General features: G+C 40.6%; 1 protein-coding gene across 1 annotated transcript; it reads right to left on the minus strand.

Moving 5' to 3' along the window:
* Positions 1 to 1,675: 1,675 nt before the first annotated feature.
* ZFP64 (ZFP64 zinc finger protein) lies at positions 1,676 to 11,574 on the minus strand. Its single transcript, XM_062589187.1, has 6 exons — positions 11,495 to 11,574; positions 10,929 to 11,168; positions 9,569 to 9,730; positions 8,474 to 8,536; positions 7,562 to 7,813; positions 1,676 to 3,755 (listed from the first exon to the last, which is right to left on the minus strand). The coding sequence occupies exons 1-6, from the start codon at positions 11,544 to 11,546 to the stop codon at positions 2,455 to 2,457; spliced, it is 2,070 nt and encodes a 689-aa protein (XP_062445171.1). The 5' UTR covers positions 11,547 to 11,574; the 3' UTR covers positions 1,676 to 2,454.
* Positions 11,575 to 22,408: the final 10,834 nt, after the last annotated feature.

Genomic DNA, 22,408 nt, shown 5'->3' on the forward strand with positions numbered 1-22,408 from the left:
TAGAGCAGGCACGCGTACACGTAAGCATTTGGAGATGGGTTAACAGAGAAGTATTGTTACCAGGCCGTGCATTTCAGTTCAAAGATAAAATAAAATGCTTGATCTATGCTGCTCCAGTGATCACTTACAAAGCTGGTATCAATGACCACATATAAGAAGATCAAGCACTTACCTGTGATGCTTTTCTTTTTCCCAGTGCTTGGCAAGCAGCTTCCACCCCGAGGCAGCGATCAGGTCCGTGCCACAGCACGATGATGAGGCATGACTGGTGAGCCACAACACAGCAATGCCAACACTAAAAATCAGTTTCTAGGCCTTCAGTTCATTGTTCCCAATGCAGTAAAACCCTGCCGTTCTGTACTTCTAATTTATATAAAAATAGGTGTGCTCAATGAGTTGGAACTGGTCCTTGTCAGCTCCATAAATCAGCTATCTGTAGGGAACAGATAATTAGCAGGTGATAACCCACTTCACCAAAGTAGTCCAAGCATAGGGGATAATAAGCCCTGAAATATAGCTGTCAGTGAACTTAAAATTTTTACTTCACGCTTCAATACAGCATGAGGCTAGGAAAACAACACTTTAACAATTACTTTTTAATTAAGCATTCATGAGGTTTCTCCTTCTAACTGAAGTAGGGTCTTTTCCGACATCCACAACTGGAAGCATATACTGTCAAGCAGTTTAAATCACAGATGAGAATTCAAAAATAACAGGATTGTTTGGAAGGGTATTTTACTTTGTTTTAAAAGAACATTAATTTAGAAACAAAGATTAGGGAGGCAAAAGAGACTCAGATTTCCAAAAATACTACTTCCCAGTGAAGACAGTGATACTGGATAACTCAAGTTTAAACAACCTTTCTTTTGACAAAAAACAAAGGGTACATTTTCAGGAATAACCTGTATGACTGCGCTTGTGACTGAAGACTGAATTTTCCTATCTTTGTAAAGCAGGAAGCCTTACTCCATAAACAGAAATTGTATGATACAGAAGACAGATGGGGGTGAGGGGCAAAATAAAGACTGTGCAGGCTAGAAAATTCAAACACAACAGGCCTATTCAGAAAGTGGCCCTAATTATATAATCTTCTTCACAAGTTTTCCAAGCATGTTTCTAGAACATAAAGCAATCGTTCAATGTCTCCCACTGGCAAAAATTGTGAAATCTAATTTGACTTAGATTCCCCAAGCAGGAACCTTCGAGTTGGTTTCGATAACAGTCGTTTTTCAGTCTCCATGTATGTTAACAATTGTCCTTGAGATGTTGTCTGGTTGTGAAATGATCTCTCACTTTTACAGATCCAGGCTGCTACTATATAGAGCTGTCCACTTTCCCAAGTTAGCAGTCTGTTCTTTAGCTAGGTAATTTCTTAGTGAAGATATTAGCTACCATTACATGAGTGCTCACCAGACAGCACTATAATATTGTGTAGTTGAAAACACACCCCTAAATTCACATATTCACTCAATTATATAAATGTATCTCATTTAACAGTGAATTCCTATCTTACTGGAATCTAATCTGAATCTATGCTAGTTTTGATCCTTGCAATAGAATCTACTAGCTTTCATTTAAAAAAAGAATAAAGCAAAAAATACAATGCACTTTTTCCACCCATACAACCATGAACAAGTATGAAGGCAACACGAAAATAAAAACAAAAGTTTAAGTATTGTGTTTGTAAAAAATATATTTGTAGTTGTTCTGTTCTTTAAAACAAAGGCGACTGACAGATCACTGTACCATATACATGATTTGCAATAGTGTTGTAACTAACAAATAAAGGTAGTTATTAGTAATAGAGGGACTTTGTTTTTAGGGAAAAAAAAATCACCTGGTTTGCTTCTGCATAAGCATTTCCAGTTTAACTGTCAGGTGCTACGAACTTCTACTGACATTAAAGAATAGGTCCCATCACCTTTACATTAGACCTGGCTACTAGGCATTTCTAAAAGGTTAACTATCAGCCAGGTCCAGTTGATGTATCCATGGCATATCATCAAAACACCACTAGCATTGCTTAAAAATATACTTCAAAATGGCTTGGACTATTATTTTTTTTTCTTGCACATACAAAAAAAAGTCTGCTGTGACGATCATTATCATAAGGTGATGTTCTCTTAATTTATCAAGTACAATACAAAAATCATATTCTGGGAAGCTTACTGCTAGGTGAAATTTCAAGCAGTGGTTCTGATGCTCAGATTTTACAAAGAACACAGCCTCTGATTTTAATAGAGGCGCATAAATATATACACCCTCTTTTCCCACATACAAGTTGTATGCTTCCACGTATAGACAGGTAAAACATGTATGTGGAAGGTATTTGGCTTTATAGGACAAATTATACTAATTTGTACACTGCATTCACTTATGTCCTATGCAGTTTTACTGGTTTCAGCATTGCTACAGAGACTGAAATTTGTTTAGGAACAAATGACTGATCTGTGACTAATCTGGTATGGAGTCTGCTGGACATAGCAAGGCTGTATGGGCTCCACTTTGAATGATAGAATAGGTCTGCTTAGGGGCTTCTGTGTGAGAGGACGAGGAAAAGATAGGAGCAGGGGGAGCTGAAGTGGACACAGTCATACTCTGACTGCCATCACTAACCACAGTCACTTCTGTTGCTCCTTCTTGTATTAAAGCATTAAGGCCTTCTAAATCAGAGCAGCTGATTCCAGAGCTGGTAATGAAAGCTTGGTTTGCTGAAGCCTCATGACTGTTGACAGGAGCGGCAGGAATCAGAGTTTGGTGTAAAGCACTTCCATCGCTTTGGTCATGAGCTGTGAGAAGAACTGCTGGTTGTGCCACAGATCCTGCTTCAGTCTGAGATATGGGAGGTGGAGGTGGTGCCAACAAACTGACTTGGCCCAGCAGCTGCAACCGGCTGTTGGCTGAGAGGTCTTCCTGATTCTGGCTAACTAATGTAGGAGATACAACATTCACTGATGCAGCCTGAACTATACTGTTTGCCTGAGGAACCTGGTGACCCACAATGATCTTGACCCTTCCTTCATTGTATGGAGAAACTTGAGCAGCCTGAAGTGGGACCTGGAGGTGACTAACAGTAATTGGGGCACTGGTCTGTCGACTGGAATCCATCTGAAGCTGTAGAACAGCTAGTTCATTATTTTTAGTCCCATTATACATACTGTGCTGTTTCTTATGACTCCTAAGAGAATCTTCTCGGACAAACGAAGCCTCACACAAGTCACATTTAAATGCTTTCTTGGCATCCAATTTGGCAACTTGCCTGGACCCACTCTGTTTTGGCCTATCTCCTTCTTTCTTCTCCATGGTTTGCTTCTTGGTCTTGACTTTGTCTCCATGAGCTTTCCTCACATGAGTTGTCAGGTTGCTCCGCTGCTTGGTATCAAAGCTGCAGAATTCACATTTGAAAGGACGATCCTTGCAGTGAATTCTCTCATGTACCTTCAGAGCTGCCTTGTTGGAGCAAGAGTAGTTGCACTCTGAGCACTTCACTGGCTGCTCAGGCTGATGAGTTCTTATGTGGTGTCGAAGGCTTGTTTTGTTTCCACACTGAAACTCACACTCTGGACATTTTAGAGTATTTTCCATGCTGTGCTTAATACGAATGTGTGATTTCAAGTTTCCCTTCATAGCACACCGGACCTCACAGAACTCACATTTGTATGGCTTCTCACCAGAATGCACACGCATGTGCCTCTTCAAATCTGAGTTTATTTTAAATTTAGCAGGACACATCTGACACTGGAAAGGAGCATCTCCTGTCAACGAAAAACACATTTCAAATTAGTGAAGAGAAACCAAGATCCATCTTCTGGAGATATTAAATGCTCTAATACACAGATGACTTGTTTCAGATATCCATGAACTCCCAATATATTTTCAAGATTTATTCAACCCAGGTGACATATACCATCCCCTTGCAGAGGGGTGCAGACTTTCCAAGAGCATGCCTACACATACCTGTTGTGCCTTTGTATCTACATCTTAGATAGTCTGCATTTTTAGTTTATTTTGTGGGTAAAAGTATTCCAAGTGCTCCAAAGCAAGCGCCTGAAGCTTCTCCATTTACACTTCTTCGGCAACAGTATGTATAACTAGCATGTGAAATTAAAATAAACATTATAGAATTTTAACACCTGCTAGATTTTTTGAAGTCTAAGAAATCAACATAAACACATGCATGTCTTGGATTTACAGTACATAATTTACAGTGTGGCTTGCAGACAAACTAAGCCCAGGTTAAATGCTGTAGTCAGTCTACTGCAGAAACAAGTGTCTAACACCAGCCTCCCCGCTTGCTCATATATTCCTTACTGCCTCTCTTGTACCAAGATTTGTTCACTTGGTAAGTCAGATTAGCAGAAAAGAAAAACTGATTACTTTCTGGCCTGGTTAATTCCTTGTCCTGGCTCATATGGTACAGTTCAAATACTACTGCTGGCACAAGGGAGTGAAAGCTTTCATTCAGAACATTGGGTGATGTATGGACAAGAGCCTATACAGGTGACTGCAGAACCACAATACTACTACAGTTATATAATAAAAAGGAATCACAGATACAGTAACTGGAAAAGAAAAGTAAAATATTAATGAAACATGTATGTAACTATGTGATTCAAGGGGAAATGTGCTTATACAGAGAACTAACATTAAACTTTTGTTTCTTCTAGTATTACAGCACCTGAGAAAGAGATATCTGCACCATGCATCACACCTAATAATCTTCTACAGACCACTTTAAGAAACTCTAATCAGTTTGCATCCATGCAAACACAAATATAAAATATTCATAGGTGAATAATTTTTAGAAGAACTCCTGGTCCAAAACCTAGCAACAAAGTTGAAACTTAGGTCAAATTCTTAACCGTTGAATTGTGAAAGGTGAATATATTCTTCTGTAAGATCATTAGTTGTCTACTTACATCAAACTACCTACACGAGTAACCATTTGAACTATCTTGTTCTAAACCACTATTTTTCATTTTCTTTATTTGCAGGTTTGTGTCACAACATGGATGATCAAATTAAGCTGTAGATTTGTTTAGTCTATAATCCTTGGATCAACTCCAGGGTAAAGCCCAGTGACACCTTTCTGAACGGTTTAGAAAATCCAAAGCAATCTACTAAACAACAAAATCTACTAAACAACACCATTCACTTTTTTTCTTTAATCTAAATATGTAGTTCTCTAAATGACCAGAGCATGAAATCTTTAGGTATTATTTTGAAAAAACAAAACCGGGTTAGTGGCTGCTAAGATGGGCTTAAGAGTATGGGGAAAAGAAACAGACTGTGCTTGGTTTAGCAATTTTTTTCTTTAATAATCAAATGCAAATGACTAATTTATTTTATAAGTTAATATTTTATAGTTTGCGATAGCTGTAGAGTTTGGCATAATTTGCTTATGCAGCTACAGATGCCATAGATTTAACTGCATATTTTTCAAATCAAGTTGTGGCCTACTGTGCAAATCCATGTATCTGTTTAATAATTGAGATGCATGGTATATTATGTATATTAAACAGACTTTATTAATGAAGATACACTGTTAGCTCATCTGGTTTATTTTACAGTCTCAGTTGCATACTCAGCTACTGAATTTTTATCTACTTTGTAGATGAGGCACAGTACATATTTCAACAGCTTAATTTTCATATTCAGGATAGCGCAATACATGAAAGATAAAATTAGTAATGTTATTGAATAAAGGAAGTACGTTTGTTTTCTTATTTAAAGAGTGGGCTGTTACTGAGAGCCAAACTTAAAAGATGGGGGGAGGAGAGGTGTCTGATCCTGGAATTCTTAATTGTAAGAGTAATTCTTCTGAATAGAAAACTGATCTTTATATGAATAGTTCAACAAGTAAGGGTATGTAAATAATCTGATACTGAGCTATGTAAATTACATTCACCTTCCAGAGACGGACTAATTTTATTCCAATAAGGCATGTATTGTAGTTACTGATCTCAATTTTCTCTTAAAATTGGTTAAATGTGCTTAACAGCTTTGTAATATAATAAGAATGAAATGATTATTTTCTAAGTTATTGCACTTCCTTTCAGCAAATCAGTGACTAAGAAAAGGTCTTTTTTTACAAAAATGGATTTATTTAGGAGAATAGAAGAGATAATCAAACTAAAGACTTGACTTGAATTTTAGACTGTTAAATGATGCAACAGACTCATCTGCCAGAAAGCATCTAACAGCCTTTCTGACTACTACAATATTTAATGCTAATAAAGTAGAAACAAAACAAAACCCACCACACACCACTGGAAATGCAAGAGTGCTATCATCATTCAGAAGTTCTCCCACAGCTGAATTCAGAGCATACTCGCCCAGGCACAGAAATGCACAAGTATGCATACTCCTCCATCACATGGGGAAAAAGCATAACCATGGTCTCTGACTAGCATGTTTACTACTAACTTATGCAACAACTCTGTACCATTTTAACCCACTATCATATGTTATATAGGAGGTAGGCAAACTTATAAAAACTGCCCGACAGTCCTGCCTGCTCTGTCACAGCAGATCTGTGAAGCATAAAAGATTCTTTTCTGCTAAAGACAGATTGGCTTAACTCTCCCTTCCTTCACAATGCACAAGGGATTTGTTTCTTTTATCTACTCAAAATAAATCCCATCTTGCACACAGCTGAACTAATGTTGTTTAGTACTTCGTTTCAGAATCAGACCTAGCATAAATTCAAAGCTAATCTAGTAAACACTGAACCTTAAGCACCTTGCAGCTAACATTCACAGAACTAATCAAATATATAAAGAACAACATGAAAACTAATTCAGTACACTGGAACATATGTGAAGAACAACATATGAAGACAACTATACATCAAAGATAACTGTACTAGAGTATTTTTAACCGTAAATCACTTCTAGGAATGGCCTACAAAAGAGAACCTGATTAACAGGAAGCCTAGGAAAACAACACAAATAAAAATGGTACAAGTTTTATAAACCTGGAGACCAAAGTCTTCTCTCCACCAGGCAAATTTAATATGGGAAGAATTCAGTTAGTTTCATACTCCGCTGTTAATGTGCATCAGCCTGCATGTGGAAGGCACCAGAAAGAAAGGTCATAAATGGTAACTTAAATTGCTATTTAGTTTCTAATTTACCAGTGCAAGAGAAATTAAATTATGCAGCCGGGGTTTGCACCAATTTAACCAGTCAATTATAAAATAACTTCAGTGTTTCTACTACTGTAGATCAGATTTGAAAGACACAGAAAGGAATCCAAATACTAACAACAACACACCTTAAGTTCTATTGATTTAAGAATGTCTTATATACAGTTTCAAATATCAATGCAGAAGAATAACTACCAAGAGTCATATATGCCTTCTGACTGCTTCTACATATTTTTAGCAGAGCTGTGTTGCCCTACTGGATTCTGGACCCATGAGATATACAAAAGCATCTAGGCATCCAGCTTCTGAGAAATCAAATAGGCATTTCCAGGCATCTGGACACCTGTAGATGTTTTTAAAATCTTCCCAATGATATTTAAATCTTTGAAGATCTGAATCTTGGTATAGACTTACCTGTGTGGGATCTGAGATGTACAGTGAGCTGGCTAGAGTTGCGGCTTGCATAAGGACATATCTGGCACTTAAAAGGACGTTCATTGGAGTGAATACGCTGGTGCTTGTTGAGACTGCTGCTGTCAGCAGCTGCATAGTCACAGTGTTTACATTTGTAAGGTTTTACCCCAGTATGAGAACGCATATGCATCTTCAGCTTATCTTTACGACTAAAGCATTTGTTACAAACCTCACATTTATGGGGCTTGTCTCCTGAAACAAACAGAAGAGCACCAACACATCAAGAATTTTCGCATCACAGAAATTTTTGAAGAAATTAAGAAAAAAAAAAAAGAAAAGCCACTCACCCATGTGAAAAAAGAACAAACTCAGTGCATCAAATACTAAAATAGCAATGGTGCTAGCTACTGAAAAGGCTTTTATAAAAGTATGCACTGAAAGCAGGATTTTAGCTGCCAGCCTATTAACTAAGCTCTCTTAATACACTCTAAAAGGGCACATATGCAAGCGCAACAAACAATTTAGAAGACCTTTGGAAATTTCTCCCCTTACAACTCTGAAACTGCTGTTTGGAAAACTTTCGGAATCACTGGAAAAATCAGCAAATTATTAAGGAGACATTATGCACTACCATTCTGCAGCACACAGACAAACACATGCTGTACATCTCCAACTTATTTGTACCTTTAACCAATGTACACCATTTAAGTTTCGTATCTGTGAATAGTATGGACCACAGTGGGACCTAGCTTACCAGAAAGGGCAGTTCTCAGACACTGAAAACTACAATATTAAATATGCTATAGCTATGCATTTTATCTGTAGATATGCAATTCTGCAGCAAAATACCTTTTGTCAAAAAGTAGAAAAGGACAAAAACAACTAAAACTAAAATATAGCAACTACATTAACCTGTGTGTGTTCGCAGATGACGTTCCATATCCTTCATACCATAGGAAGTCTTGAACTGGCAACCTGAAAATGGTAAGATTAACAAAAATAAAAGAAAAAAAAAAACTCATTAAATTCAAGGAAAAACTAACGCAATGGGAATAATTAAAAATTTACTACCCTATCCTGGGCTTTGCCTTTCTTCTCAAGTATATTTTCTTTAAAATTCAGTATTTCTAGAAAATGAAGTACCCATCATGGTTTCCTCCAAAATACTTAAAATAGTAACTGGATTACCTATGAACTTCAGCTTTCTAGGGCTTCCCTAGGGGGGAAATTCACTCTCCATATTACCTTTTTCTGTAATTCTTTGAGTAAGCTTTAAAACATTCTCTGGAATCTTGCCTAGGACTTGAGATGCTCTTTACAGTACATGGGGGACACAGGTGGAACTGATTAATTTCACATATAATCTCAGGTTAGTGCTTTTGGGAACTCGGCTAATGGCTCACCATTCAGGAATCCTGCTCGAGTGCTACACTGAATTAATGCTGTGCATTTGAAACCTGCCTCTCAAATGAAAGCAGGCTTATAAAAGGAAACACTGTAACTTTTGCTTTGATTAACATGACTACTCATCAATGTGGCTATCTCTGCATACATTTTCTCCATATTGATCAGTTCTTTTACACATTAAGCTCTGAAAATATTTCAGCTCATCCTTATAAACATTCTAGCTGAACAAAGATAAAGCACATATATGTGCAAAATGCACATGTAAGATTTTCCACATACAACAATGGCAGTTGGCAAAAGGCGAGCAAGGCTCTCCCTTATGCTGTGATGACTGTGGGCAGAGGCCAGGGCCTATACACAAGCTCACTGGAGGATCACCACAGTATAACACAGAATAAGACCAAAGTCCAAGGACTTGTGAGGACAACATCAAAAGTGCTACTGACATCAATGTTAGCAGATCTCACCCTTTTTAAGTAGGTTGCTTTCCAGATTCTGTACATCTTAACTGCATCATACAGACAGCCTTACTGTGCATATACCTATACCAAACCTATTGATTTTAAAATGTAAGGAAGGAGGACACAGCCATCACCTTACCCGGATAGCAGCAGTTCAGTTTCTTCTGTGTAAGTGAAGAAGTGGATTTTCTTGAGCGTGCTTTTGGTTGTGTGGAGACAACAGCAGCAGTTGGAGGCTCGCTGCTCTCACTAGGCAGGTACGTTTGATAGCCATGCTCAAAAACAAACTCTGGGGCAGAAACTAAAACCAAAATAGCTCAATTTGACAGCAATTTCTCCAGTAAGTAAAATTTAATTATTTTCCAATGTCATTAATTACTTCTCTATTCCATTTTTCCAGCAACATTCCTATGTTCTGTCTTCCTATTCACAAGCTGGGCAGGGAGAGAGCTGCTTTCTCCCTTGCAGTCTTGCTATCAGATGAGAATGCATATCTGTTTAAGACCCCATGAGCCACACTGAACTTAGTATGACCCTAACTTGGCTCCTTCTTTGAATCCTATTTGACTGCATAATTAATAGTTCAGTTTCTTCCAATGCCTGCCCAGGTCTTACCTTAATGCAATTATGCCTGTTTTTCAACACTAGCTGTGCTAGAGCCCAGAAGAGGGGACAAAAAAAAAAACTATTTATATGGACAATGTTGTCCAAAAACAAATAAAAAGCTTTTTTAAAAGTTCAGCTCCTTTCAACTGTACCATTTGTAATTGTTACGCATAAAAATAACAGGTAAGACTGTCAGCCAAAATACTGGCTTTAAATCAACTAATTCTGCTCTAAAAAGGGCAGAATGCTGTAATTGCTCTCATTTTAAAGATGAGTAAATAAGAAGCAGAAAAGTGACTCATCCAAAACCCACACTGAGTTGAGGGATTATAATACAAAAATTCCTGGAACTAAGCCCTGAATTGAGTTTGCTTCACTGCTCTTTCAGATGCTCTTCCTTATGCTATCCATCCAACTTAAAGTTAAAAAAAAGTAGGGTTTTAGTAAGGTCCCAGACCAAAACAAGACAGAGCTATATATGGAAGAGCAAGACTTCATGCATGGAATAAAATTCTAATTATACTTGTTTGTAGGATCAGGACCTCACTTGAGCCCTGTGAGCCCAAATTTCGCACAGGCAGAAATTTTGAGTAATACTTTTTCCTGCCAGTTAGCTGTGGAAGCAGTGTTAGCGAACGCAGCATTCCCACATAAAAAGGCCTGGACTGGTGCCGGACAGTAATTCCAAGTCTGTTTCTCACTAAGGGCACTCTTAAAAAAAAAATAGTAATTTGATTATTGTTCTAAGTATTGACAATTTTAGCTAGCCTTCGCAAGCCGGCTATTCTAAGCGAACCCGCACCTCAGTTACGAAGCGGGCTAGCTGCTGACATGCCACGAAAACAGCCCACGACAGCCCGGCCCGCGGCTCCTCGCACCCCGCGCGGCGCTACCTGTGATGGTCTGCGTCTCCGAGGCGACGCTTCGCGCGGGGCCCTGCGCCTGCGTCGCCGGCACCGTCTCCTCCGACACGAACTGGACCGTGCCGGCGGCGCCGGCCGCGGCGCTGGTGAGCTGGCAGCCGCTCTGCTTGTGGGCCACGAAGCCATCGAGGTTATTGAACTGCTGCTTGCAGATGCCGCAGATGTGAATGTCCGGGGTGAGCTCCACCAGCACCGTGGTGCCGCCGGGAACTGCGCCGTTAACAGGGGACAGCCGGCATTCAGGGCGACTCGCCCCGAGGCGGCGGGCAGCCGGCGCCCGCGGCGGGACGTGCCGCTGCCGCCGCCGCCGCCGCCGCCGCGCCCGCCCCGGCCCCGCGCCTCGCCCCGGCCCCGCGCCTCTCACCCAGATTCCCGGGCTCCCCCCAAAGCCAGGTTCCCGGGCTCCGCTCCCGCCCGCTTCTGCCGCTACTCAGGTTTCGGGGCCTGCCCAGGCCCCGGCTCCACTCGGCTTCCGCCGCGCGGGCCCCGGAGCGCGCATAGCCCGTCCCCGCCGCCGCGCCGCGCCGCGCACTTACACTGCACAGGGCCGGGGAAGGCCGGCGCCGCCCCCCCGGCGCCCGCGTTCATGGCGGCGCCGAGGCCCCGCCACCTGCTCGCGCCTTATTAGCAGCGGGGAACCTCCGGCCGGCCCTGGCGGCGGCCGAGCGGCGACGGATGTGGAGGAGCCGAGCATGCTCAGTGGCGGCGGCGGCCTCACCTGCCGCCCGGGCTCCCGCCGCGGCGCTGCGCTGCGCCGCCCTGCGCCGCCACCCGCGCGGGGCCCGCGGCGCCTCGGCTCCGCGCCCGACCGCCCCTGACGGGCTCCAGCGGCGCCAGTGGGCGCCGGAGCGCGCGCTCGTGCGCGGCCGCCCCGCTCCCCCCGCGCCTCCCGCCGCGAGGCCTCCTGCGGCGCCGGGCGCGCGCCCGCCGCCGGCCCTCGCCGCCCCCGCGGTCGCGCTCGCCGCGGGCCCGACGGCGCGTCTCGAAGACGTTCGTTTCGTTTGCGGCGCCAGGGAGGAGCCGGTGCCCGCCGGCGTTGCTGGAGGGCGTCGCGGTTGAGCGTGTTCCGATGTCGGCCTAACTGTGCCTCGCGGGCAGGCGGCGTTCCTCGGGTCTGCGGGGCGTGGGGAGCCTCCTTTAGCGGACGGTGCCCCTGCCTCGGGGGAGGCCGGGCGTTTTCCGTGCCGAGCGCGCTTCAGCGCGCAGCGGGCCCGGTTCAGCGAGCAGCGTTGCTTTGCCCTGTATTTAAAAAATCCGGCTATTGAGGAAAGACAGCATTACACACTGAGGAGAAAAGGAAATTTGGAAGGCGGGTCTCCCTCAGGTAGATGCCTTCTGCCACTTGAGTGAAGCCAAACTAAGAAAAAGCGCCGTTCGCTTGTGATCGGTAGAGACTCTGTGTTTGGTGGCTGAACTCTGTCTGTGATAGGCACCTCTACACGCATTTTGTTTTCCAGCTCAGGCTCCGGACCGCCAGATCCAAATCAGGCGCTGGTATTTCTCCTGCACCCTCAGTGCTCGATCCAAGAGTGTGGAGAAAGAGCCAGCTTCGTGCCAAGATAAACGCACTTGCCTTGAGACTGCAGGCAGATTTTGATCCAAGTTTTAGATACGAAACTTGATTAATAAATGAAAATACTAAAGAAGAAAGAAACCAAACGAACTCCATGCAGCGTGTATTGAACCATGAGTATTAATACGGTTTTCAAAGTTTATTCAGAATCCCCAAATGAAAAGAAACCATGGGATTAATATTGACCTTCTAGAAATACAGATTTTTTATGGTAGCATGAATATGAAGCCAGTGCCTGTAAAGTATATACAGAAACAGGAATGTGGTCAGTGCTGATGAGGCTGTTTTGGGAATATATCCAGAAGAAACTGCAGCTAAGTAAGAGTAACCAACCTGAATCTATTTTTCCACAGTACAGACAGAACTATAGAATCAAATGCTGACTTTTAACTTATTTTGCTACTTTTTCCAGAACACTGTGACCCATTTCCAAAGCTGACAGAAAGACTGCCTGCCTGCCTGTCTATGCACCTATAATAGTTGCAGTCAAAGGTGTACTTTGGAGTGTAGCATAACTTATTTTAATCTATTCCTCGCTCAGTTTAATGCCTTTTTTTTTTTTCTAGAATACAAGCCTACTGGGACATGATTAGAAAACAACAGGCATTGTGCTGTTATGTTAAAGTGAATTTTCACTTATCCAAGGGCCTAAAATGACAGCTAGGCAGGCTACGTGCCCCTTTTGACTGCCAGGACAAATACAACAACATAATAACATTGCAGCTGTCCTCACTGATGTGCTTGCTCTTTCAGACTGGATGTGGAGGTAACAATATTTAATTGATACAAGGCCTGGTCTGTAGTTGTACACCTGAACAGGATATGAAAGGTTTGGTATCTGGTGCATTACCATCTCTTTTTGATACCTGATTCAACTGGGCGCTATTAAGTGTTAAATTAACTTACTGCAGAAGATTCAGTTAACCATATTGCTGCAGCTGGAATCTGAAAGAGAAATTCCCTCCACCCCTTCCATCATTCCTTCCAGCTGTCTTCTAAAAAGCACTTGGTCAAGAGCAAAGGAATGAAGTAGTTCAGTTATGCTGGCAAAGGCTGAAAGTACTTGGAAGAAAAGTGCTCGATCTTGCACTGCTCTTGCATTTTTCTGCCCATCTCTGGTATTTCCCAGAATGCTACAAATGCAGCTCGCCTGGGAATTGTCAGACTTTCTCCACTAAGGGCGAGCAGGAGGGTCCAAATGAACACTTTTCATAGGAATCTACACATTTTGATAATACCTGGGATGGGAGAAGCTTTCAGGTTCTGGTAGGGATGTCTGTTTAAAGAGAGAAAGGAACCTGGTCAAGAAGAACTAGTAGCTTTTAAATGTGGGTGCTGGTGGTTCAGATGCTTGGCCTTTTATATTTTAGGGGATTATTAACTGTCAGGTCATTCTTTGTCTGGGTTTTGTTTTGCTCTTCTTTTACAGATATGATTAAAAGAAGAATTAAGAAAAAACAAATTCAATATGCACTTCCTGATGCAGAACTTTAAACATAAAAACCCTCATGTTTTTGGAATAATATCCACCTTTGGATTCACTGCTATTTACAAAGAACTCCTGGCATACAGCATGTCCAAATGTAATTTCTTGTAAGGGCCTATCTTTAAAAAATATTTAACTTACAGTTATTTCATGTCATTGCGTAAGACCTTTGTACTGAAATGTTCCCAGAAGCACACAAGTGTATGCCTAACAGTGATACCACTTACCCACTGCATATTTAAACTGAAAGGTTGGCCCTGTTCCTTGCTTTGTGTTTCAACAGTACTTAGCCCAAAATGGCTCAATTCTGGCTTTGGCAAGAATGTTAAACACATCTTTATTATCTTATTAATAACAAATACAGATCAGGACTTTATTGAACAGTGTTCTGGACATAGTTTTCATTTCACAGTATAACACTGTCCTGAGAACTTGAGTCATCGAGCAGAGCTCTGCTGAGATCACACTTGACACTATTTCCAGCCTGTAAGGCATAAATCAGTATGTATGTGTAATCTTCATCATCCTTAACCTGACTGAAATGAAAATACTGCACTGCTTCAGGCTCCCTACAAATGCAGTGCAAGCAAACAAGGCCCAGAAAAGACAAATGTCAATCATGGGAGAAGAAGAAGAAAAAAAAAATCAGACGAGGCATAAAAAGTCAAGCTTCATCAGAGACTCTTAGACAGGCCTTTCTGGGCACTGTGTTGGACAGCTGTGGCCTAGATGCTGTCCTGGAGACAAACATTGATGTATGACGGGAACTGTGCAGACCTTTACCTTCCTACAGAGGTTCTTTCTACCCTCCTGACATACGGGATCACCTGAGGGCAACACCTATCACACTTTGCAGCTCAGAGACACCAAGGAGCTGATCCAAACCTACTGCAGCAATGGCAAGAGGGCTATCAACCGAGCTAAGCAGAATATACCCTACCATAGGTAGAGCCCCCCCCCCCCCAAATATAGTACCATGTATTGTTTCATTTGTCTTTCACACTGGATGGAGGAGGAAAGGTTTCAAAGAGCGAGAGAGAGAGAGGAAAAAAAAAGTAGACATACAACAGAGGACAACAGTGGTAGATATAAATAAAAGGGAAAATACTAGTAAGTAAAAAATCAACAATATTGCAAGAAAAGGAGATAGGCATTGGTTATAGGCTTGTGGTCACTGAAGAAGGAAAGCTTGTCTTGCTTGAAGGCCCTGGTGTAAAAACATCACAAGTGAGACTGGAATGTGGCCTAAGGGACAGACACCCCCCCCCGATAAATTGTAATTAAAAATTTCAAATAGAGATGGAGACAAAGGGTGGATTTAGAGAAAAACAGGCAATTAAAATAATTTAAAGATTAAAAAAATTAGCAATTCATAATCGTATGGATGGATAATGACACACAGCAAGATAAATGCAAATTATTTATGTTAAAAAAATAGGTAATCTGTCTCTATGTTGATAACATATAATTATGATGATGTTTTTGAAATGTTTTAAAATTACGTCATTTCAATTCATAATGCAATGTAGGTGTTTTGCTGTTTAATATGTTTTACTATTTATACAATATTTGCAATGTCATTGCTTTCCTCTACAATAAATAAAATCTAAGTAATTAGTACCTTAAGATATTTCTTACTGCTGTACAAACTAAAATAACTCAATATGAAAATATTAATCACTCATATAACACATTGACAACTGTGATTAAACCTCAAATGAATACTGTAACACAATAGAAATGTATTTTTATATTGAGATGTCTAATTATTCATTGTCAGAAAGGAGACCTATCCGCACAAGGGAAATTTTCAGAGTTTTATGGGATTAACTGCGACCATGCTTCAGTGTATTTCTCACAACGGGAAATACACAGTAGTGGTTAGAAAAGTTAGCTATATTGTTTCAGGAGTGAATTCAGGTTCTTGGGGAATTTCTGATTATGTGCAGTTGCTTCTCAGCATGAATAGTAAATTACTGATGCCCAGCAGCCTTGGTTTGCGCAGCCTCCTGGCTCCGTTACTGTAAGTGCATGTGAAGGGTGGCGGTGGGTGACAGCAAGGGACCGAGCGCCCCGGGGATGTGCACCTCGGCTCACCGGTTTTGTTCCTGCCCTGGCCGCATGCACAGCCAACATTCAGGTGAGAGTTTGTGTGTGTGAAAACATGGCTCTCATATTGGAATCTAATTATACTTAAGCATTTTTTTCCCTGAGCTTTACTGATTTGGAATATCACTAGAGTATTCTAAAATTGTTGGGGTTTTTTAATTCTTTTTTTCCTGTTACCTGCATTTCACTTCTTTGCAAGTCCTTTCTCTGCCATACTTTCCCTTCCTTCCTGTTCCTCTTGCCTCTTTGCATTTCTGTTTCATTCTCTTTTTATTTTCCTAAATGCAAATTTGTTGTTATCATAATCTGAACAAACTTTTGAAAGCATTCATTATTTTGATGATGAATATGTCACATCTGAAAATAAACTAGTTAATTTGTGGAATTTATTTCAACACATTTTGTACAAGTAAAAAAATACAATAAAAGTCCATTGGGATGAGCATGGTAACAAATAAATGATGGATCTAAAATTGTAGAGCTCCAGTCTAATATTTAGTCATTTTTATCATATATTTGAGTTAAAAATGGAAAACAATACCAGCAGAGGGACTTCCGTGATACTCAGTGGAGTTTTGCCTGTTCCCTAGCAGGGCATAGAGGTAATTTTATTCTAGAAGCTTTTGAATGCTTTACAAGTAATAGAAACCAAGTGGGAAAAGCATATTCCATATTTTAGTTCTGACATTCTCATAGAAAAGGATATATAAAAAAAATTAAAGATTCAAAATACTTGCCTGTGATTCAGTACCTAAAGACTTTCTGGTGTTTTTCAGAATTCCCTTGAGACCTATAAATGCTTCTGTGCTAGAGGTACCCATTGTAGCTATAGTCACTTATGCCACTTTATCAAACTAACGAGCCATTGAGTGATACTATTCCCAGGTTCAACTCTTCTGGGAAGGGAAAGTAGAAAACAAAACTGAAATTTAGACAGAATGGAATTCCTAAGAGGCAGGACAGCTAGGATTTATTAATTCATATACTCCAAAGCCTACCAAAAATAATCTTCTTCTTTCAGGTTTGCTCTATAAATCTCACCATCTTTCATAAAGTCCGTGCATATAGAAAAGACTGCAGAATTTCAGTACGAGCAATAGGCCTGGCTTGTACAAGGCACCTTTATTGGATTTCCCCTTTGCACAGCTGGTGCAAACAGCCATAAAAGAAGAATGTTTTACTGTCAGATGACAGTAAGAAGGACCGGCGCTTGTATCTTAGCTATTAAAGATTAAAACTTTCGGCCTTTCTAATTAGAAGATTTCTTCAGCTAGATGAGCTGATGATAGATAAAAATGAAAAAATGAAAATTCCTTTTGTATTGTGTAATTGTAGATCATTTATTAAATACCACTTCCTGGACATTAGGGCTATAGCTCCTGACAACTGCAAATTTTTCTTACAAGAAAAGTTGGATTCTGACTTTAGTGGGATTATTCAAGAGAGAAAGGATTGAATTTCTTTCTAGGCTATTGTAGATAACATTTTGATATTGTCAGGATGATAAACAATATGTATGAGATACTTTGTAAAGTTTAATTAACTCAACCGTTGCACAGAAAAAGTATGGCTCTAAATCTTCTTTGTCAGAAATAGTTTGCAAAGAACTCTGCTAATAATATATTGTATATACATATTTTACAAAACATCACATCACATTCCAGATAGGAAATTCTATCTACAGGTCTCCAAACTATCAAGCCATCTAGCTTATTTGGTGCTGATGTAAAAAAAAAAAAAAAAAAAAAAAAAAAAAAAAGAAGAAAAAGAAAAAAAAGGCAAAAAAAGAAAAAAAAAGCAGTGTATTCTCTTTTTGCACAACAACTTAATAATATTCTTGAACTCTGTGATACTCACTGCACAAAAAAAGATTATGATCCTTCTAAAGAAGGCTTTAGCTTTTTGTTTAAGTTATCATTCATACCACATCACAAGAAGTTGTTGGTACCTTATTTTTTTCATGCCCTGAAAGGATCAGAAAAGGGTAACATGATGGGTAACATTTTAAGTTCCTTCAAATACTTTCTGTATTCGAAAATCACGGCTAGAGAAACATTATCAGAACTGAACTAATGCTCATTTTCATTCTACAATTACATCTTTTTCTATCAAGGCCACATTCCCTGTGGTCACATGTGTTTTGAATTCTAGGAATCCTGTAATAACTTCATTCATCTATTTCCAGACTTCATGAATTTCAGTGTGTGGCAACATATTCACTGAAAGCAAATTTTAAATTTGCATTGAAAACTTGAACTTAAGAGTTAAATTTATTCAGCTGAAAAACAGAAACATAAGCAGAAAATCTTCCTGAAGAAGACAGAATATCAGGTACATACAACATAGTGCTCCTAAACAACTATGGACTGAAATGTTGCTCCACAAATTATTTTCTGAACTTACATATATTGGAAAATAAAACGATCTCTTTTATGGTAAACTCAGAAATACAGAAAAATGAAATATCTATTGGATACATAAATTATCAGCCCACATCTGTTGACTGACCAATCTGAAAGATCTCACAGTAATGATAAAACTACTGTGTGATGAAAATGAACCTTTCTTAACTAAAATGTACTTTTGAAGCACATGGAATCTATGTTTCTGTCCAGTTTACACGATCCAATATATAGAAAAATAAGTATAGTAATATTTTATCTGTTTTACTTGGAAAGTGAAATTTGAAACATCAGCTACAGCATCTTACCTTCTCTCCCTTTCTCCTTTAGGACCAGCAGAGTTCTTACGGCTTTCTACAAAATCCCTGTTTCTGAAAAAGTATTTGCATATTGTCCAGTAGAGGGTGGTATTTGGTTGTATTTGTAATTTTTTTCTGTTTATATCGAACCACTGATACAATTGAGTATACTTTGAAATCTCCTTCCACACATTATTTTATTTTATGCTCATTAGTGTGAAATTCCATTTTAAATAGCATCGCCTAGCTCTGGAAACTTCAATGCCAGCACAAATTCTTGCTCAGCTGTATTAAGCAGAACACCTAACAAGTTTAAATTCCAAAGGTCCTTTGCATCTCCTGACTAGTTACTACCCATATCTTATGATATAAAGGTAACTTCAGGTAATATAGCTGCTGTTCCCTGGGGTTTTCATCAAATTCTCATGAAAATGAGATAGACATCTTGCAAGCTATTTCTGTGAATGTTCACAAAGAAAAAAAATCCCTGCAGAACAAAGAAATAAAAACACACTGTATACTTGATTTAGCATTTTTTCCACTTTAAAATAACTTAGTATCATTGTCTCATTGAATAGCCCCCACCTCCTTAAAAATAAATATTTTTTATCTGTATTTTGCATGTTAGGGGAGACTGAGGGAGAGAGGAGAGGGGGCTTAGCAGGGGGAGCATGGCTGTAGGCAAACACCCTCCTTCAGATGGAGCTGCCAGTAGATTTGGTGGCCACGTCCGGTTCCTCGTCCCCGTCTCCCTGCAGGACATCTCCGCTCGCCAACCTGCAGGGAGGCAGTTCACGTAAAAGCTTCAGAGACCGAGTATGTGTAAACGGTCTTTGGGCACTTGGGTTGTTTTGGGTGGAAGGATCAGGATTCACACGGAGAGTCCCGCCGTGGGCCCCAGGGACAGCCCACAGCTGCTCCACAGTAATTTGCCACGGACCCAGCTGTTTTGAAGTGCCTTTTTGCTTACCCTCTCGCTGCCAGTGCTCGGTGTTAGCAGACGAGGGCTATCAGACGCGCCGGCTCGTGGTTTCCTGCAGTAATAATGTAAGGATGGGTCCTCAAGGACTCTTTGACTCCACTGATCAGAAGAGTTGGAGAACCATATTGATCACTTCAAAATACAAGATCAAACATCCTCGAGAGAGGTGGCAGAAATCAGCAGAGGGATGAGCGGTGCCACGGAAGGCAACCCTGAGGCTCAGGGTCACAGGCAGAGTTAGCCTGCGTTTATTTACATTTGAGATCTTGCATGACCAAGTCTTTCTGTCACACTGAAATTCGAAAAGAACTCAATACCTAAAATGCTGCTACCTAAAACCCCTTCATCTTAAGCATCTCCAAAATTTGTCTGTGACAGTCAAAATAGCTGTTATCCACCTATAAGAAGTATAGTTTTGTTGGGAAAGCCTGCTCCCCAGGCTCAAATTTGTAACTGTTACTGAATTAGATTTGTTAACTTCTGTTGGGTATTTATTTAAAGTTACATAGCAGTGACTCATGCAGAGAACATAACCCAATCACATACACATTTAAATGTAAGATAGCTTGCAGTTGTCTTTTACTTTTTGAGAAAAAATTCTTTCATATTTTTCTAGATGACATTCTTTGAAAAGTCAGCCAGCCTAACTCCTTCGCGGGGAACATTTCAGCAAGAAGCAATCAAAAACTTCTAGAACTTATTGGGGAAATCAGAGTTCACGTTAAGAACGTGTCTCATTTATGTTCAACAAAACCTGAACTTGTACATGTTATGGTGCCTTTGTTTCTCAGTTTATGTTGCAGCTGTTCTGTGCAATAGGTAAAAGGAAAGGTTTTAATTAAAACTGACATTGCTATGCCTTGTGCTGCCAGTGACAGTCCTGCTGAAAAGTATCACAAGAAGTGTGGAAGCCCACTGTAAGAATCTGCCCTCTTGTTTGCATCTAGCATTAATGTGCTCTTCAATCTGGCAAGTGAAAATGTCCCTGGAAATTTGATTTTGATGGAAAGTGACTTTCCTGACAAAAATTGCAGTGCGAAGCACCTGAACCAAATATTTTTCTTTGAATATTTCTGACACAGACTGAAGAAAAAAAAAAGATTCAGATGCTTTTCAAATCTTCAGCAAACCAGGACATTTTTCATCAATTTCCAGCAAAATGTTTTCAGCAAAGGCTTCAGCAAATGTTTTCAAGGTAAAATAAAACAGGCTCATGGGCTTAACTTTTTCAATTAAAAAATCAAAATTTCCCCAGAAAAACATTCAGATTAGTTTTAATGAGAGGCAAGCGATCATAGATGATGCCATCCTGTGCCTACGGAGCGCGCACGCGATCCAGAGCTGCGCCGGGGCTCCGCTCCCCGGGGAGAGCCCGGCTCGCAGCCCTGCCCTGAGCCTCTCTGGCACTTCGAGGCGAGGCCGGAGCCCGGGCAGTGCCCGCGCGCCCCGCCGAGCCGGGCGCCCAGCTCTCTCCCCATCCTCTCTTCCCTTTAACGCTCAGCTTCTCCATTTTAAAGGAATAATGATATTTTCAGGAAGCCGCTGCACAGTGTAGCTACGTGGAGTCGCCGCAGTGGTTCTGTGCGCCGTGTGATTCTGTCCCTAGCTTTGGGGGCTCTGCTGTGGAAAAGGGAATCTGGTGAGAGAGCAGCAATCCCCAGCATACAACCCCATATGGTCTTCGTTAGCCTATAATTTCCTTATGTATGTCAGGGTCATTTAAACCTCATCTCTAAAATTGTGGGGAAGAAAGTATGGCTTAAATCTACATTTTCTCCCCAATTCATTTTGTGCTCTCAGCCAGTAAAAAAAACAAAAAACAAAAAAAACTATCCTTGATTATATTATTTCTAATTGTCAATATAATTATAAACACATAAACTAAAGCTATGAAGCTTGCATTTAATTTTGAAACCTTAAGTCATATTTCTACTGACACATACTATGGTGAAAAGTTGAGTAGGTAAGGATTTCCTACTGCTCAGGAATTTCAAAGCTTTGTATCATCAGCTCTTCTGACAGTCATCATTTTTGCTCACTGCTGGTCAACAGTGTACTCAGAAGTGGCCAGACAAATTCAGAGAAGAAAAATGTACCAGGGATGATCTAATAACAAAATTCCAGGGGAGTCTACAGTGATCCGTTTTAAGTGTCCCATGTTTGCCTCCAGGAGGTAGGACACTGGGCAGAAGGACAAGTGGAATAGGTCTAAAGGAAGATAGGATACCAGACTGTGGTCTGAGCCAGTGGCAACATTAGTACATTTTTTATATGTTCTTATGCTCTTCATTGTACAGGCAGAAACAGAAAGACAAACCTAGCCTGGAGGGGATTACAGCACGTCAGATCAAAAATCCAGTGAGCTAGCAGAGAGAAAATGAATGCAGAGAGCACAAAAGAAGTTTCACATTTTCTTCCACATTTCCGTGTTTTAAAATTGGACATACAAGTGCCCCAAATTCTCCATATCCACTATTCTGTCCACTCCCAATCCCAGCAATTTGGAAACATGTAATCTGGAAAGCACGTAAGGGATCATGTACACTCCAGAGACACTTGAGCAATCCTTAACCTAAAGACACTGTTTAGTCTGCAGTTG

Source organism: Rhea pennata, chromosome 16, assembly GCF_028389875.1.
Source record: "Rhea pennata isolate bPtePen1 chromosome 16, bPtePen1.pri, whole genome shotgun sequence".
In the NCBI taxonomy this organism is placed as follows: domain Eukaryota; kingdom Metazoa; phylum Chordata; class Aves; order Rheiformes; family Rheidae; genus Rhea; species Rhea pennata.